Raw genomic sequence first — 20,403 nt, 5'->3', positions numbered from 1 at the left:
GATGACATTAGTAATTGAGTTATTATATACACAGATTATTTAGAACTTAAAAGATTTATATAAATTCAGCTTTATTTTAATTTGATGGATAAAGTGATGTGGGGTTGGGGCATAGGGAGGGAGGGAGAGAGGGAGGAAGGGAGAGAGAGGGAGGGAGAGAGAGAGAGAGAGAGAGGTTGAAATATATAATTAAGAAAGAAGGTAAGACTATGTTCTCTTCTGTTTTATAGCCTGAAGAATAAGTAGTGAAAACATCAATCAAGATGAGAAAAAAATGTCAGGATTTCTCTGCCATTGAGAATTGCTTATCAACCACCAGAGGAGAAATCTTTCTTGAACAATGAACATTTCTTACAAGGATTCACAGATTAACATGTGACTAATATCAGTTTTGGAAAGTAAATGAGCTTTATTTATTTCTTCCTTTTTTTTTAATTTTGTGGTAAGTTGTGATGTTTGGATGGATTTTTAAATTCTTTTCGGATAATATATTTAGCACATGTTCTAAATTATAATCCTATACCAAACAGTGAGAGCATTATTTAAACTTAAAGACAATGGAAAAATCTAAATCTCCAGTTTATTCTAGATTTCTTTAACATATAAAATTATTCTATTAAATCCTGGATGATTGTTATGTAAAGCACCTCTATCAAGAAAGAAACACTATTTTTTCATCATGTGGAACATGACTGTGGCAACATGCCCTAAACGGGAAGGAATCACTGGTCCTTCTCATCTCACCTTACAAAATGTGAGCCAGCCTTGCCATCTGAACAGCAAGAATGAAGAAGGTAAATAAAAGAAAAATCATCATCTCTGTTTTCTGATCATTCAAAAATTTTTTTTCTCAAGGTTAAGCCAAATCCTCTTTGTAAGCTGCCAAAATAATAGCTTAGGAAAAGAATTAGTTTGCCTGCATGATGATCCTCTTAGGCAAAAATGTCTTCACAGCAGTTGACCTTGATGAAATGTTTTCCCAAAGGCATCCAAAAGAAGAATTATAAATCCAAAAACAGGAGAGAAGTAAATGAATATTTCTTATGAAGTTGGCCTGACTTATGAGCTGTGACTTGGAAATAAGTGGGTGAATTCTGAAGAATGACAGCCTTGGGTATGAGGAGGTCCCCTATTCCTCTGTTTCTCACTGAAGTGCTCTCATTGAGCCAAGATTCAATCACTTTGGGAAAAACACCAGTGGCCAGTATGACAGACTGGAACCCGGTTACTCTGATGGGGAACAGAGTGTCTCTGAGTGTAAATCACAAGGCTCTTTCTCTAGGTTCCGTCTTCTCCATCAGACTGGATTTGGTGACCTGCAGGCTGGCTGCAAAGTCGGGCATTTAGCTTCTACTCATGAAGCTTCTCAATGCTCTGGCCGGGGCTGCTCTTTGTATGTTGTGACCACAGGCAATTGATCTGCTGGTGTCAGGGTTTTCTGTCGCCTGTTGTTTTTCCACAGACAGCCAAGGTGGTTACAACTCAGTGAGCAATAAATGAAATGACATAGAAACTGCACAGTGTCATTATTAAGGTATTTGAGATTTGGCACCATTTCCTGGAGGATGGCCCACTCAGGAGGGACCAAGGTGGCCAGTGTCCGTGACTACAGAAAGAGCAGCCACCCCAGCCACAGCTGTCCTGTTGGAAGGAAGGAAGGTCTGATGGGGAGCAAACTATTTTGCTGTTTTGGAAAGCACACAACCGAGCTGCAAACCTCCTACGGTGACTTTTGTTCAAATGTGTAAAATGAGGCTTTATTTGTCAATTCTGCTGTAACATAAGCAACTGTCCAAGTAAAAAACAGAAAAAAAGTCTTTGTTTCTCTTTGTGTTTAGTGAGTGAGCTCATGCCCGCAGGTGTTTTTGTTTTTGTTTTTAATAACCCAATATAGTGCAGAGGAGTCTATGAACATAGATCTCGTTTGCTTTACAGAGAGTCTCTGCCAATCTTGATAGATCAGCTTCCAGATATAATAATCTGATTATTTCAGAATCCCTCATCTAAGTGCCATTGCTCCTTGGCAACTTGTCAAGTGAAAGTGAATACCCTGCCAGAGACGAGATTTTGTTTTCAAATCTTTTTCCTTATTTTTGCTGTACAGAGAAGGGAAGTTACCATTCCAGCGAACCATGGAGGTGACATGTTCAGCTTTAAAGAGGAAGAGCCTGTGAATATTATTTATATTTTGGGCCATCTTAAATGGAAACACCCCTGCTTGGGAAGCTAGCTGTTTGTTGTCATTATTCTTTTATCTTGTTGTGGTGGTTATATTTGTTTCATTAGGTTGTATCTTGCATTCCACTTTCACTATGAATGAATGGGAGTGAGAGGTAAATGTTTCCAAAGAGCCAAATTAAATCTGGCGCAGAGAGAGAGCCTTGCAGACCTGACCCTGTGGAGCTGCTCTGGCAGGGCCGCCGGGTTACAGCAGAGATTCCAGGAGAGACGAAGACAGGTCCAAGGATTTCCTGTAAAACCTCAATGCTGGAGAACTAGAGGTGAACCCAATGTTCAATATTTAAAGTACCAGAGTACATATAAGAACGTCAACTAAACTGACCCACTACTGCCCATTCGAAGTGTTGCTCCAGTGAGGGAGAAATGATTCAAAATGAACTAAACACACAAGCCTAATGGCATCCTTATAGTAGAGTAAAATTTTTGTGTTTAAAGAAACCCTTGCTAAGTGGTTGAAATAGTCTATGTCTTCTTATAGAGATAATATACTCCTGCAGTCCTGGTCATGCAATTCACTTATTTTCTAATGAGTTTTCCTTCAAGCACAGAGGTGAGCTTCAGGTTAGCACTGGTGCCAGTGGCCACACAGGCCATGGTTGTGAAACCTAAATTAATGAGTTTTCCTTATATGTAGTCTTCACAGCCAAGTGCACTAATAAATGTGATCATAAAGCAATCTGCTAAGTGGAGAGGACTGCAGTGATCCCTCCTGATGATAAAAAGTGGCAATAAAACCCGCATCTGCAATTGCTTGACTACAAAGACCAGTAAGATTTGTTTTTCATCTGCCTCTTACATGACATATAAACATAAATTGGAACTGCAAGAGTCTTTATACCTTTCTATTAAAGTGACTTTATTAGACCAATCAGACTAAGAGAAGAAAAATATGAAATAGATGAAAAAATGCAAATACTCCCATAGGGAAATTTGAGCCCTGGGGGCTGGGGGAGGGCACACCTCCAAAGCTGATCTTTTAAGTGAGGTATTTTTGGCAGGTCACTGTGAGCACAGTATATTAGAACATTTCTAAACTGTCAGGAAATAAAATTACCACCCTCTCTACATTCCATCCACGCTAAATATGCATTGCTTGTTTGACCAGCTTGTACAAAAAAAATTTGATTGTTGTTCTTTTGTGACCAGAATTGTTGTTCTTTTGTGGGAACAGATCTCTTTTTCTGCTTCTTACCTAATTTATTCATACTAAAGTCATGCTAAACTACCTCATAGGTATGTGGTGTGGATGAGCTAAGTAATAAATGTCAAGTGCTTAAAAATATAAATCTCTATATAAATGCTGTCTTTGTTTTCTAGTTTAAGATATGCATGTCAAATTAACTCTCGGATATTTCATTGTAATATCCATGTTGATCAATTGGCTTTAAGTTTAATATGCAAATATCTTAATGTCAAATGAAATCCTGAACATCCCAGCATGGATTGAGAGCATCAAACCCAAGTGTAGCTTCTAAGGAAAGAAAAAGTAACTGGAGGCAAAATGTTTTCTTAAGCAGATGTTAAAGGAGGTATCCTCAAAGTTGTGTCTGTTGGGAGTGTATAAATTTGCAATATAACAGTTAAAATGCCAATAATTGGCTGTGATTTTGTGATTTATATTTGAAATCAATTAGAGTGGGTTTAAGGTTATGTCTATGACCATGTAACCCTTAATTCCTTCACATGTTGAGTAAAAGATAGAGGGAAGTGTCATATCTATTTCATATATATATATATATATATATATATATATATATATTGAGTAAAAGATAGAGGAAAGTGTCATATTATATATACAGTCTGAATACCTTCAAGAGAGGTTTTACAGATGATCATCTGTCTTGATTTTGCCTTGATTTGTGTCTTCCCATAATGATGTTGAACACTGTTGTGTGTGTGTGTTTTTAAGATATAGCCTAAAGAGAAAGGAATTAATGTCTAATAGTTCTTAGTAATGGCATATGAAGGCTCTATAACAACTAGCTAAAAAATAATTTTACTGCTGGCTCTACTTCTCTGTCATTTTCCCCCATATGATTAATTATTCCTTAGTCACTGTTCTGAACTGCATTTTTATTTGCTAATTTCAAATACCTCAACTTAATTAGCAATTTATTCTGACCTTTAAAATTCACATTCCATAATCTTCAAATTATATGACTGAAGGGAAAAAGGTCTAATTTTACCTGCCCCTTCACCTTCAGCTATCATTAACAGGTTACAGTCGAACTATTGTCATGTGTCAAACTTTCACCTCAACTGTGGTTGTTTGAAGTCTAGGCTCAAGTTCCCTCATTCCATAGGTGGTCAGTAGGATCAGCAAAGGCTGAGTTAACTTCAGAAAGTTTAAGTAATGTACAATGTAGTACATTTGGCTGCTAAATATATGCCAAAAAAGTGAAATTGTTATACACAATATTGAATCCCCTCTTTTATTCTTGCTATTTTGAGAACTCTCAGCACATGTTCTGCTTGAATTGTTACTCTTCAAATGATTAAAAGTTCTGAGTGTAAGACCACAAATGATGAATAAGAAGTTTCCTTATGATGGCCAACTTGGTGACCATATGTTCTGCTTTGAAATCAATATCTTACTGTATATGCTCATATTTCTTGAAATTGTCTTCAGATGGTGGAGTATTAATCTGTGTACATAACAGCATTAGTGCTAATGATTTTGGTACTAAGAATCCAAAGAGTTGCCATGTTGGATCAACCCCATGTCCCATCAGTCTGCTACTCTGGCAGTAAATAGCATCCAAGAAGCTCAGAATGGGAGGATGCGATTAGCCTCCCTAAATATTAGTGCCAAGAAAATTATTAATGTTGCATGTGTGTAAGACAGGTAATAGGGGTGTTTTTCTATCTTGTCAAAAATATGATCTCTTTGGTTGAGCTTGATAATAATGGGATAAAGGGAGGTCACCTTGCAAGGAAGAGAATCCAGAGCAGCTCTTTTTCTATCCAGAACTGTCTGAGCATCAGGGAGACACCTGCAGAGAAGAGACAACCCCTGCCCTCTACATGTCCACACTGGGTTTAGAAGCATTAGTAACTAGCCCAAGATTCCCCTCCTTTCTTCTTCTTAATTAATTCTTCTTGCCCCTTGTTAGATTTACTTTGTGACTTCCATGATGATTTGGCTCTGAGGACCATATGTTCAGAACTTTAAAGTGGCTTGTCCTCTTTCTCCACCACTCTTTCTGCTTAACTGGAGCATGCTGCTATTAAAAAAGTGATTAGTAGCAGAAAATACAGTCCATGTATGGTAATATTTTCCATGTTGGATACAGCTTTTCTAAAAAACCAACCTACTTTTGACTAGATATGCTTTTTAAAGCCTTTGTCTTCATTTTCTTCTTTTTACCACTTAATTTAAGGCCAATTACAAGCTCATCTCCTACCTCTTTTATATGAGCTACCAATTCTCAGTGTCCTTTAGGTGTAGAGAGTTTAATTGTGATGAAAGTTAATCAAGTACCCTTTGCAAGCTGCCCATGTGGGTATGTAATAAAGTGAGTCTTCCACCTGGGTGATTGCACCAGCTATTGACTTCTTTGATAGTGTTGAGGTATAAATAAATTAAATACTCAATCATTCACTGGTTCAGAAACTGCCCATATTTTCAGATTAATAGTGGGCCTCTCTCTGGGTGGACTTGAACTCAGTCCTTATATATTTTTGTATAAGAACACGTGCCATGGTTCCTAAAGGGCCTTATCTCTATAGATGTTGAATGCAAGACAGACTACAGTTCCTACTTTTAGGAAGTATCTGATATTATATGACTTATTGCTGGGATTTGCAGAGAACAAATCATTTTCCTTTGCAAATATCTTTATCAGCCAAAGTTTTTCTGAGAATAGAGGTAGGTATCCCTAAAAGGGAAAAAACAAAACCAAAATCAATTTATCACTTTGTGCAAATTCTGGTAATCCAGTTGTTAACAAATACTGTAAAGGGGTTTGTATGTGTTATGTTTATCATATATGCATAAATTAATTTAATAATTATGGATGGAATACAAAATTCCAGACAAAGGATATGCTATAGGGTAAATGATACAGGATATTTTTTTAAAACGCTGGATCTGGAATATGGTTCTGTCATTTATTTGCTCTATGATCTTGGGCAAGTTATGTATGTTTATTGAGCTTTTGTTTTTCAATGTTTAATGTGGGCTGATGATACCTTTCTTATAGAGTTGTAAAAATTAAACAAATTAACTGTATGCATTACTTATTCTCCCCTCTTTTCTATGATCCAACTAGCTAATAATCTTTCAATATAAAAAAGAACCATTCAATGTGAGAACTGGAGGGATCTTTAAGACTACCTTGCCCATCTCTCTCATTTTGATCATTCTCACTTTTAAAACTATGTGAGGACATAGAACTTTACCTGGGAGAGAGTTGCTGCTAGTATAGCTTCCTAGCAAAGCAGAGCCCAGAATGTTCCAGCTGCTGACACTGTGAATTCCCAAGCAGCCCCTCTATCAGGTCTCAGTCTCATTTCCTCTGCACTCCCCAACCTCCATTCCAGGCTCAACAGCTCTGCCAGTTCCCTGAGATATCTTTGCCCTGATAGCTCAATCAGCCTGTGGGGCTTTTGCTTAGTGCAAGGACCCACACTTAGAGCTAGTGAGGAGAGCTCGAGATCTATTTTGCTCTAACATGGCAGGATATGACCTGGGGCTCCTCAACATATTTCCCACATGAAGAAAAGAATTCAGCATATGGTTTTATCTGGTATTTGTACATAGTATCCATTCGTGTATGCGTATAAATATGGATCTATTGCAGTATGACCTATTCATTCCTACACTTTGTTCTATTTTTTCATAAGATGCAGGATGAATAGCACAGCTGTGGGTTATTCCCCTTTGTTCCTTTGTTCCATGATAGTAGCCATTTAACTGTAAAAATGAAGCTGGATTTATGACTGCCAGTCTGTTTGAGTGGTAATAAATGTCAGACAGACATTGCTGACTCATAAACATTGTGAGTTTGAGCCAAACTCACTACATAAATCAGCATGTGAGCCCCCCACTCCAGCAAGTCAGCTGACTGCAAAGAAATGTGAAGACCAAAGAACCCAAAGCTCGAAATATATCAGTCCCTTGGCACCCTGAAGAGTTCTTTGTTAGCTGTTTAGAATCCCCTATATGTTTTCTCAGAAGTCTGCCCTATGATTCATGTTCTCCACATCCTGGGTGTTAGAGGTGCAGGCGATGTGTTGGTGCACAGCCAGAAGCCTCATCTCTGGGGGTGGGTGAGTGAATTCCTGTGGGGTTGGAGCTGGCTTACTCCTGCCCTGTCCTGTTAGGGACATGATAGGTTGAGGATTCCCACCTGACCCAGTTCCCGAGCCAATGAGAGCCCTGCCTAGTTCGGACTAGTTATTCAAACAATATTAGGCTGCAACCTCTCTGTACAGCCCTCAATGTGTGTCTAGTTACTGACTGCTCTGCCCAGAACTTGGCTTCTTGGTCCCCATTCCTGGAGCTTGGTCCCTAGATAGAAATCATGTTTATTGCACCTCAGTCTTGATATCACATACTATGGACTCCTCCCTTAAAGAGATGTGTGCTGCACTCCTGGTTAGCTTCCTGCATCAGCCAGTCTTAGTTCACAACCCTCTTCCTGTGCATCTTCTCCTCTTTGGTGGATGGGACCTTGATGGTATTGACAAGTTGGGGATAAAAGGAAACCTGTGCTCATACAGTCTGTACACATTAAAAACACACACACACACACACAAAAAAAAAACACCAGTTTTGGTTCAGTTATCGGAAGAAGTTAAAGAAATAATCATGAATTTAATTTGAAACTCTATGAATTAGGAAGCATCAAGTTGCAGTAGCAAGAAGGGAGCTGAAGTTTAGGAAGATGAAATTTTAGCCGTGCTCTGCCAGGAGAGATATTTGGGCTTTTATCAAGCAAGCTACCTCCCACTGTCTGGGCCCAGGTTTCTTGGGTAAAACGAAGGGGTGGGTATGGACTGGATGGTTTCAGTTACTGTTTAAAATAAGAAGTCAATGGGATATTAAAGAAAGGGACTATGCATTTTTACTCTTGTGTAATACCTTCTACTTAAAGATTATTAAGAGAATTAAAATGACTCAGAAAAATTAATATGAGCTGATCACATGAGGGTAACACTGATGTCACCTGCATCATTAAATGGAGTTTGCAAGTACTTTGTCCAGAATATTGCATGATCATAACCTCCCAAAGATGTCCAGGGGGTTTCTGGCATTGTACTTAGTGCCCTTACCACTTGTCTCCATTTACCTCTCATAGGATCTGGCTCTGACTCATTATTCTTAATTTTCTAGAACATGCAATTGTCCAGTATGTCTCTGGTTTTGGCTTAGAGTGAGAAAGCCACATAATTTTATAACCAAATATGACAAATAATTTTAACAAAACAACGGGAGAAAGAGCATTGAATCCAAGATCAAATCAACATGCAGCTCAAGGGCAGCGGGAAGAAAAGTCTCATTCCAGCCACAGCGACAGTCACCTAATCTGCTGCGTACGTGCCATCGGAAATGCAGATCTGGAGCGCCATCCATCATTTCCAATAGTCATCCCATTACTGCCTGCTGCAGCCCCAACAGAGTTCCGATACTGCTCCCCCTCCCCGGCTGGAGTCAGAAACAGCACACGCCAGCGAGCCCTTGAGAAGGAAGGGATCAGCATTCTTTAGTGTGGTTTTAGGTGCACTAGGAAATGCCCGTATGAGACACTGAAGAGGCAGGGATGGTCATTTGTCATATCAGAAGCTGCAGTGAGAGCACCTTGGGCTTTTCCTACCCTTGGGCTTTCGGGTCTAGCCCCCTCCAATCAACCCCGTTCAAATCAGACTGACTTGTGAGAGATGCTGTCTGCTGTGGTGGAGAATGCCCATTCATGCTGGGGGGACAAAGGGCACAGTGAGATAAGGCTCTGGAACACAGCATACAGGAGACGAGAATTGCTCTGGCAATAACACCAGCACCATGTCGTCGTCGCATGAATGCTCTCAGCAGGGAAAAAAACTTCTCTTGTGTAATAATGGTTGTTAGGATGGAGAATGTAAATAACAGGAAGAGTTTAAATCGAATATTTGACAACACTGAAATCCTCTGAGCGTGCATTGAATTTTCATTTATTAAAAAAGGAGCTTTATTTAAATGGAAGGCCTGTGAAGGCTTCAAACAAACAAATCCCTTGTATCACTTAGCAGGGGAAATATTTTCTCTGTTCTTCACAGGAGAAATAATAGGTGCGGTCTCCTATGAGGGGAAGAAAAGTTCCTTGGAAGAGGATGTTTAGGTGATTACTTAAGCCAATTTGCTTCTAAAACTGACAAGATTGGCAAACTGCCCATTATCACATTGGCATATCAGATGATAACAATGTTGCCTAGGAATATTAAGGCACTGAATTAGCTTCTACTTCCTGGGCAGGAGCGGGGAGGGGAGGACCTGCAGTTGCAAAAATGCTGTAGCTACATAAATGTTCTATTGTTGGGGGACAGGGGAGAAAAGAAGGGGGATGAGAAAGTAGAATTCAGGCACAACCAGCTTCAGGAAAGAGAAAAGTATGAGATTTCAGAAATTTCTGTAGCAATTTTATACTAGTCTAAAGAGGACAAGATGAGAACGGCACTTGACCAGTGTCACCTAAACTGGGGACAGGCCAACAGATTGCACAGCAGCTATGGGTCATCCGCTGAGGTACCACCTGCCTGCGAGGTTTATAAAAAGGCTCGGAGTTCTATTGTCAGTTCTGCTACCAGCTCTGAGACTCGGGGAAAGGCCTCTCTAGCCTCGCTGTTCCTGCCTAAACCATGTAGGATTGGAATGGGATGCTCCATAAGGTCCCTGCTCAGGTCACTTCATTCCAGCCAGGCTGCTCACTATTCCCTGGATATGTCAAACAAACAAACAACATCAAATGGAGGAGCCCCATTTTCTCTGCAAAACAAACTGAGAGGGATAGCTCACTCTGGTGGAGCCTAACTTTCTGTTCCAAGTGTACACATTTTTAGAAATGCACAAGCCCTTTTGAGAAAGGGGGTGCTGAGATAACCTCTGGTCCCTGTTTCCGGTCTGCCTTGGCATGATGAGAGTCGACACCTCTCAGGTGCCCTCCTGGGCACCCAGGGACCTCAGCATCACATCTCAGCAGCAATGAGGAAGCAGCAAAGTCTGGGCAGAGATGAAAGAGATTGATGGGATGACAAGGGCTCGCTACAGTAAGAATTGCTTGAAGAGCTATTGTGCAATTTCCAGAAGACCTTGCAAACTCAAGTGTCCTTAGGAAAAATGTTTCTATTCAGTGGTAAGGCATGGTCTGAATATGGATATGTGAAAAAGATCACACAGCAGGTCAAAGTTTCCAGGGGGAGACTGGAAAGCGAGGGACTAGGATCCAGTCACCAGGTAAAAACCATATCGAGATCTGGTCCAGATAATGGGTGAGCTCTCTGGGGTGGGCCTGACTCCTCAGCTGGTGCTTGAGGGAGGACACCAAAAAGGGGGCCCAATTTCAGTTCGGGTGACTCTGGAGCAGGCAGCAGGGGATTAGGTGACTTGCCAGGCCCAGACTGAGCAGGAGCTGAGCAAGGCTGAGAGCGAGACTGGACACAAAGGAGGAGATGATGCAGGGCAGGAAGGCAGAAAACAGCATGAAGCACGGAACCTGATGGGAGGCACCAAGAAGTAGCTCCAAGGAGACAAAGTAACACGCCAGGATTGGCACCAGCTTCCCAAAACATCCACCAACTTCTACCAGAGGGTTGGATGCTGCTGCAATTTTACTTCTGATTTCTCTGTGTGTTTCTGAGGAGTTTTGCCCCTGGGACTTAGAGGACCAAGTCCACAAAAGCTTATGACAGGGTAAATGGCAGATGTCTGCTCAGGTCCGTATTGGCCGGGTGGTCAGCTTCACCAAGATGCTCAGAAGCCAAGATACTAGGATGACGCAGGAACTGCAGGATCTGCCTCAGTGGGCACAAAGCTGCTGATAAACAATGTCCTAGCAAGGACTGCCCTGGGACAGGTGGGTAATGGCCACCTACAGGAGCTAACTTAGAATCTTTTGTCAACTCTCAAGTTAACATACAAAAGATAGGTCTATTTTGTGGGTAACATTCTGTGCTATTGTAGGTCTTATTTCAATGTATTTCAGAGGCTAAAAATACAGTTTAGAAACAGTCTATAGGTTAGGGAGAAAGATGTGTTTGACTGTAACAAAATTAAAGTTCTAATTAGAAATGCATTTGCTAATTACATAACTGGTATTTGAATTTATACACCTAAAGAAGCGTAACTGCTTATTGTGCTGAGGGGCCACAGAGCTGTGCTAGAGTAATGGGAAGCTCTCAGATACACAAATGAAGGCTTTCTATTTGATCGAAGACCAATGTGTTCTGCTGTTTGCAAAAAAATAACTTGTCATGTTAGTGTTCTCTGGTACTTTGTGAAATATTCCAAGCCAGTTCAAGCCATCAATAAGAGTCAGCAATACCCTAAGTATCTTAAGGCTTTAATCATTTTTGGAATGTCTGGAACAATGAGTTAGTTCTTCGCCCATTTGCAGAAAGCTACCCATCATCCATGTACTCTTTTCTGTGAGGAAAGTCTGTTAAATATAGTAACTTTGGCAAAAGAAAATTAGATAGACCTCATTAATCCTCCTCTAAAAGTAGCTAATGTGATTTCTATGAGAGGCTGAAGGCACAGAAGTGGTTACCTCTCTCTATTTGTTGCTGGGCAGGAAGTGATTGTCGTCTTGGAAACATGATGGCCATCAGACATGGAATACAGAGGGTAGATGGTGAGAAGTAATTAACAAAACCATAGCTAACACATGCCCACTGAATTTGGCCAGAGTCTCTTAAAAATGAATGAGAGAAAGAGAGGCTTTTTGGCCTCTATCCTTCTCCACAACATGGTCCTTGTGACAACCCTACTCCCATCCAGCTGCAGAGGTCTTAGAGTACCACTACACAGCTGAGTCCTAGGAGGCAAAGAAAGGAGACATTGCCAAGTCAGGACCTGAGAGTGCTTTATGCACCCCAAAGAGAAACCCAGAAGAATGCACATGGCTCCAAAATGTTTGTAATCACTAACCAACAATAAGAGGGTTTAACCTACAGTAAATGTACCAGGTATATTTCCAACAAAAAGGAGAGAGAAACCACCCTCCACAGATTCTACATCAGCTATAGCCTTCTTCCCCTTGCCTATGTGCACGTTATATCTGGCATCTTGTCCTAGGATACAGCAGTTCTGTGCACACTATAGGTATAGTGACGATCCTAAAAGTGTGACAGGTGAACTACTCAGCTCACAGTGGCTTTAAACCAATAGGCTACCATGGGCTTGCAGGAGCATCTTTTCTGTAGCCCTTCCCCACATTTATAAAGAATTTTCCATTAACTCCTCCATCTCCTGAGCTGACCAAACAGGTGAATGCAGATGTTTCCTTTCTATTCTGACTTATATGTAATTTTTTAAATATAAATTTTATAATGGTTACCTTTAAGTTTTTCTAAGAATATAACCAAAGCCATGTTTTCTTAATTTTTGATCTAAAAATTTAAGCAGTATTTAATTCCCCTAATATTTTAGAAATCAGCATGCTTTAGAACAAAATTGTTTCACCCTCTTAACCCTCTCCAAGAAAAATCCTACTGTGAACATTGTTCAATTGTATTCTGAGATCTGATGTAGAGAAAGACAAGTTAGTCTGATTTTTTTAATTGACAGTATTTTAAACACACAGTTGTTATTCTTTAGGTAACAAAAGTTGAGAGGTGGGCAGTCCAAAGCTGGGACAGCTGTTCATGGATGTTAAGATCCAAATTCTGACTGCCATTCTCTAGCTTTCTTACTTAGGTTTCTGGCCTGATTTTTGATTTAGGGATGTATAGATCAATAAGGCACATTTCTTGCTCTCAAGCTGTTCAACTAGGTACAAAAGATAAACGAGGCCACTGATTCGTTGACACTGCCCCTCTTCTTGAATCTGAGCTGGCTTTGATTACTGGAATATGCTAGTCACAATACAAGGCCCGTTTGGCAGTTCCCAGTTGCTTTCTCTCACAGAGTCCTGGGCCACCCCGTGAGAGTCGGACAGCTCTTCTGGGAAGGACTCTGCAAATGTGAGCACTCTGGACTTTGCAAACTGAGGGATATAATTCCACGCAAATAAAGGTTTCTACCACATACCATCCTCCTGTGGGGGCCATTGAAAATTCTTATTCCAATAGTACTCCAAGAACCCCACTCCCACTGGCAAAGGAGAAGGACAATCCATGCAATTTTCTGATAAAACAAAACATAGGGATACTAAGACGCCCAGAAGAGTCCAACCTTCCCATCATCCCCCTGAAGTTGAGACATGGGAGTAAACTGTCTGGACTTGCCAGACCAGCCCAGCTGCCAGTGGAATACTACCAAGCGCCTCCATGGATACCACACGGAACAAAGGATTTGCTCAGCAAGCCCTGTCTGAATTTCTGACCCATTATATTGTGAGATAAAATAAAATGATCATTTTAAGCCACATAGCATTGGAATAATTGGCTTCACAGAAACGGGTTATCAAGAGAGATGTCTATATATACAGACAATTATAAAATAACATGAAAATGCAGTGCTAGGTACCTAGTAGAATAAATAGTAAATTAAACAACAACAATAATAGGCACATCTTTCTAACCAACTAACAAAAAACTTAAAAATCTAAATTTATGTATACTCTTTTTCAATTTCACTTATTTATGGAATTTCTAGTCAGGACTCTTTCAGTGGCAGAAATATCTATAATAATAAAAGTGTAATATGCTAATTAGACCAGATATCCTTCCTGGCCACCTTCCAGATGAAGCTGGGGCTGCGAGGGAAGCCCGGGTCCCAGGTGCCAGAGGGAAGCCGGTATTGCCAACCAGGGGAAGAAAGGCCTACTCTTGCACGAATTTTGTGCATCAGGCCTCTAGTAATTCAAATAAACAAGCAAAAAGAGAACTTCTTGAGCATCAGGACTGAGAAGAAGAAATTCCAAGGTAGAAGCCAGGTCTGGGCTCAGAGGGGTGGCACTCAAGGCCTCCCCAGCTTTCCTCATCCATATCCCTCTCTGCTTGTTGCACACTGCAGACAGGATGTCTTCATGGGGACAGCAAGGCAGGAAGGCAAGCTGGCTGTTGACAGCCCCAGCAGAGCTTCTCCATATATAAAATTTACTTTTATTGTTGAAAGCATTACAGATGTCTCCCCCACCTCCACCTCCCCCTCCCCCCCCCCTCACACACACTTTATATTTTTATAAACTGTTCAGGTGAGGACTGGCCAGGCCTGGCTATACTGGCTCCTGTGTTCTGAGGTTCAGGAGGTGGGATCTGTGCAAATCATAGAGACAGCTTAAAAAGTGCTTAGGGATTGTCACTAATGTAAAGGAGTTGCAGTACCAGAACTAACAAATTCAGAATTTTCATGGGGAAAAAAATTGAATACAAGCAAAATTCTATGTCTTACAGTGCATCTTACTTTGAAAATGCAGGTTATCAAGGTATATTAATATTATTATTAAGCTCCTACTAAGTGTGGACTCTAAGTGAGATTAAAACAAAGGGTTAGACTTTAAGAGTCTTCTATCTAGTTTTATCATGAGACATAAAAGTTTAACAGTCATAAAAGATGGAACTATGAAAAATTATAGCCAATTTATACCAATTTCTGAATAATGTTAAAAATGTAGTTTTATGAAGGGTTCAAAATGTAATTACCTTAAATAATCTGTGAAAAAATACTGGAGAGGCACTACATTCATATTTGAACAGGGAAAACTGATATTATTGATCAAATACTCAGTAATGAGAAAAGACATTGATACATTTTTAAACATATTACTATTTCAATTACCTTAGTAAATTTAATTTTAAAACACTTATTATTTTGAGAATGATTCTGTTCCATATACCCAGTAAAAGACTGAAGATGAGCGAAGCTCTGTGGCTGGAATATGCACCTACACAGTTAACTATCGAGTGTGATATGAAGGTACTTTATAGAAATAGTAACCTTCCTTATTCTTTCATAGGCCATCCACTTTTCTTTGAGTTTAATGGAAGAGAGATAGGTTTGTCTGAAAACTCCTGGAGGTATTGAACAACACTTGAAGTTGCAAACTTTTTATTAGGATACTAGTGCACAAAATTCGTGCATGGGGTCGGGGAGGTGTCCCTCAGCCTGGCCTGCACCCTCTCACAATCCAGGACCCCTGGCTCCTAACTGCTCACCTGCCTGCCTGCCTGATAAACCCTAACCACTCTGCTTGCCAGCCTGCTCGCCCCCAACTGCCCTCCCCTCCTGGCCTGATCGTCCCTAACCACCTCTGCCTCGGCCCTGCCACGATGGCTTTGTCCAAAAGGACGTCTGGAAGGTTTCCCGAAGGTCTCCTGGTCTAATTAGCATATTACCCTTTTATTAGTATAGGTAACAATCTGGCCCTTGGTTTCTTTTCACTCTTTTACTGGCTTTCAATGACCTCTTTATTCTGTGTCTTGGGTGTGTCATCATATTCATGAATGTTTTTCTCTGATGATGTACCTGATTATTGTTTCTGTTCCATTGATTAATCTTAAGTTTAGTTGTTTGCATTTCTGCATTTTTTACATTTTATTTCCAGTTGAGTGGAGCTTTGAAGACTCATCCTCCAGATTGTTTCTTTGATTATTTTTTCCAATATTGATTCTGTCTTCTGGGACTTCTGATGCAGATTGCAGTTCTATGATTGCATTTCAATTGTCTATATTTTTTTCTTATTTTCTCTAATAACTTTATAAAATCTCTTCCTGGTTTCCAACTACCTATTTTTCCATCTCAATTTGTTGTCTCAACAACTAATCTTTCAACTTCCCTTTATAGATTGTTTCTATTCTTGAATATTATTGAGAATCTAAGCAACAAGAAGCAACAGATTTCAAAATATATTTTTGTTTCCTGCACTAGATGATGAAAAATATGTATTCACTCTTTTATGTCTCAAGATATGTTCTTGGGTGCAATTTTTTTTTTCTTTTTATTGCTACTCATCTTTAAATGAGGAAAGAGCTATTAGGGACTATTGTTTGCCCTCAAAAATAATAAAATTTCTTACCTCCCTGGCTCTTACCTATTTGAATTTGCATGTTATATCTCAAGCAGAAGGATATATTGAAGTTTAGAAGCCTTAGCCAAAATTTTGGTGCCTGGCATGTGTTTGTCTAATGTGTACCCTCTGAACATGCACTGTTCAATACAGTGACCAATAGCCCCATGCAGCTATAGATTAAATAAAATTAAATAAAATTAAAAATATGTTCCTTAGTTGGACTAACTACATTTCAATTGTTTAATAGCCACTACAGACATAACACATTTTCATCATTGCAGAGAGTTCTGTTTGACAGTGTTGTTTATAGTGAAATTCATATGTACATACTCTACAGTTATCTGCCCATGGAAAATTACATTTATTTCTGTAAAATTAAAACATTCTATAATTTTTTACAAGATACAGAAATGAAAAACTGCAGTTTCAAAGGTGTATCTCTTCCATTGTCCTTCTTACCTCCACCAATTTTTAGTACATTCTTAGTGTGTCAAGGTGCAAGGCATTCTCATTTATTTATTTTCCATGTTGGCTATTACTAGGAATTTGATTTCTGGGAAGGATGTGCTCAGAAACAGGGACTAATTCCCAGGAAGAGAGACCAGTTGAGGAATGCGGGAAGGCTAGGGGAAGAGGAAAGAGTGAAAAGGCCCTGGACACCACAGGGACAGTAGCTTCACATTAGAGGGGTGGCCTTCGCCCTCCTGGTTGCCAAGGCTCCCTGTCTCTTAGGAAGAGACACACATTAAGGGTAATGAGTCTACATGGCCAAGTGACTGTACCTTAAAGCTTCTTCTGTATTTTGCTCAATATAAGAGCATTCATTAATTTTACTATCTCCAGAGAGACTGTACATTGACTTTTTAAAGATTGTTGCAGTAGAAAGGAAGGGAGGGGTAAAACAAGTGTTGGAATCAAGAAATTGCCTCTCTGCATTTGTCATTTATAGTTTATTAGACACAGCAACCATTCAACAAATATGTGTTGAAAGTTGAAATAAATGTACAACCACCCCCTATAGTAAAATATAACAATGCCTGAAGCATGCTTTATAAAACAATCTACCCAGTTCTTAGGCATGTATCTGACACCTAGTAGATGCTTAATTAAGTGTTTGTTGAATGGATATATACATGAATATTACTTTTTTAAAAAACAACAGCAAGATATTGTCTTCATCTGTGTCCAATTAGGCTTGGTTCTCCAAGGCCAGCTCCCTACCTGGGCCCTAGTGCCTTTGCTTTTCTTGTCATTTACTACTTGGCCCATCCATTCTTAGTTTCCAGTTCTCTGTGTTCCCGACAAGATCCAGTCCTATCTGGCATGATACCCAATTGAAAGCTCAGAAAATACACAGCACTGACCATACTCTTTGAGTGAGAAGTAGAATTTTAGAATAATCTCTTCTTTCATGAATCTTTTCACTTGCTTTCAAATAAACATCTTCTTTCTATTGCTTTTATTCCAGAGAATTCTCTGAAATCTTAATCCAACAGATAGGGAGAAACCCAGTTTAAAATAGACTAAAATTTCCATAAAGGCAGCAATAGTGTCTAAGTCATTGCTCTTTACCTAAGACCTATGTAGACTTTTTCAGCCTACAGAAAATACATACCTTGATGCTTTTCTACCTAAGTGACCAAATCAAATTTAAGGATTTCAGGATCAACAGAATTTATTTTGCTGACAGAGTCTTGAAGTAAATTTAATACAACCTTCTCATTTTGTAGATAAAGATACTGAGGAGCAGAGAGGAAGCAAGTTTTTTTTTTTTTTTTTTATCATAATAAGAGTGCTGCCCTCAGTATAGAATTAACCTGGATTCCATCACTTATTAGGGAAGTGACCTTGGGCAGTGGAGTCAATGATTCAGTCTCAGTTTTCTTATCTTTAAAGGGAGATTCCTGATACTTTTTTTACAGGGTTCTTATGGGATAATGAATGACTTAGTGGTCATTCAACAAAGAATAACAATTATAATTGCAGGTTTTATTTTTCAATGACACAGAGAGAGGTATTATCAATGTGTATCTTCTTTTTCCCAGTCCCGTGCTCATCCAATTTTACTTGATGTCATCTAAACCATGTGTTATGGGAGTCCTAATCTAGAAGTTTGTGGATGATTTGAGGATTGGTGAGGTCAGAACAACTGGAGATGAAATGGAGTTAATTAGTCAATTGGTCTACCCAAATTCATTAGCCTGCTAAGACTTTCTTCTGCAAAGGTTGGGCTGTTTCCTGATTCTGAGATGGAAGGCCTAATCTTTCTATAAGCATTAAGGCAGCCCTCTTTTCTGTTTTGTTTCAGTAGTAAAATCTGATGTCACTACCTCTTGTTAGTTGGAAGGAGCATGTAGAACAGAAGTTGATATTGGTGACATGAAAGACGATACACAGACTTGGACATGAAGGATCTGCTAGGGAGACCCCTGACTCAGAGAGGTGGAGAAAAATCCTCCCATTATAGCTTTTCTCTTACTTTCAACCCCTATATCAGAGGCCAGAAAACTTTTTTTTCTATAAAGGGCCAGATAGTAAATATAATGCAAGGCTCATTCAGTCTCTTGGCAACTCCTTAGTTCTGCTGTTACAGCACAAAAACAGCGACATTCAATACATAAGTAAGTGTGGCTGTGCTCAATAAAACTTTATTTATGAAGACTGAAATGTGAATTCCATATAATTTTCACATATCATGATACATTATGATATTTTTCAACCTTTAAACATGTAAAAACTTTGTAAGTTGTACAAAAAAGTTGGTGAGCCAGGTTTGGGCTGTGGGCCATAATTTCCTGACCTCTTCCCTTAAATCATTGACCAGAGTAGGACTTTTGAAATAATTCAGACACTATAGGAGCCTCAGGCAAACTATGCAAAGGTTCCATATCCATGAGTTTAACGAACCATAAATCAAAAATATTAGCAAACAATGCTATGTTGTTGCTGACGTTTAGTGTGTGAATGGGTCTATGATGGTTTTGTCTTTGCTGAACATGTACAAATTTTTTTGGTAATTATTCCCTAAATAATACAGTATAATAACTATTTACATAGTATGTACTTTTTCGGTAAATGAGAGATGATTTAAAGTACATAGAAGCATGTGCATAGGTTATATGCAAAACCTATGCATTTTGTATATGAGACTTGAGAATTTGTGGATTTTGGTAGTCATGTGTGGACAAAAGGCGTCACATGCTGACCTGACAAGCTCAGGGGAGGCCTGCATGGCAGTCTTGCAAACTCAGAAACCTAAAGAAACCACAAAGGATGGTCTGAAATTAAACTTTAACTAAAAGCAGTTATGGTGGGCAGTTACGTCCTAGGCCGGTATCTTCACTGACAAGGTCAACCTTCACCTTAACTGAGCCTAACTGTCTTTTTGCATCTATGATAACATAACCTTGAAATGTCTAACTTTTAACTTCCCTTTTTATGGAGCCTCTGGGGCACAACCAAATGTGGTGGGCGCCAGGACAGATACCACAAATCCCTTCATTACCATGTTAATTGTTCCTGCACCCACCTAAGTATGTGTCCATCATTTCACTTTTTATCCAATCCCAGGGGTTTTCCCAGCTTTGCTTTATCTTACCTCCTTCATCTATCACCAATGAATTTCATGTAACCCACCTATGTCCCTCCTCTGATGGCAATGTATAAATACAAATGTAACCGGCCATTCTCCAAAGCATTATCTCAATTTGTTGAGGTTCTGCTTCCTGGCATATATCCACATTTTGGCTCAAATAAACTCACAAAAATTCTTTACAGGTTTCAATGGGTTTTTTTTACATTAACACATGGTAGTCTTGGAAACAATATTTGTTTACAGCCCTGCTGCCTTCTGCCCTGTGTTTCTTTTCCATCCTCCTCTCTTCTCAGGCTTTTCTCCTTTATTCTGAGTTTTGGGAGGATTCACACAGGCTCTTAGGCTACTGGGATCCTTCATAGTGATGCACCCACAAATATGCCTTCCCTGCCCCCGGTGTATCCTGATTTCCCTAGTGCA

At 39.6% G+C, this 20,403-nt stretch overlaps 1 protein-coding gene across 3 annotated transcripts in view; it reads left to right on the top strand.

Moving 5' to 3' along the window:
- Positions 1 to 20,403, top strand: part of ZMAT4 (zinc finger matrin-type 4) — a 421,249-nt gene that overhangs the window by 328,545 nt on the left and 72,301 nt on the right. The window contains exon 7 of one of the 3 annotated variants that reach the window (XM_080658636.1): positions 231 to 3,516. The exons of 1 other annotated variant lie outside the window; for it this stretch is intronic. In XM_080658636.1, the coding sequence (XP_080514762.1) occupies positions 231 to 246 (16 nt within the window). In that variant the 3' untranslated portion in view covers positions 247 to 3,516. Of the gene's footprint in view, positions 1 to 230; positions 3,517 to 20,403 lie in introns of those variants that run through there. One more of the 3 variants, XM_080658637.1, reaches the window with a different exon arrangement.

The sequence above is a fragment of the Plecotus auritus genome (genome assembly GCF_963455305.1).
Source record: "Plecotus auritus genome assembly, chromosome: 3".
NCBI classification, from domain to species: Eukaryota; Metazoa; Chordata; class Mammalia; order Chiroptera; family Vespertilionidae; genus Plecotus; species Plecotus auritus.
The sequence above is the reverse complement of the archived record's forward strand: the minus strand, read 5'-3'. Positions and strand labels throughout refer to the sequence as shown.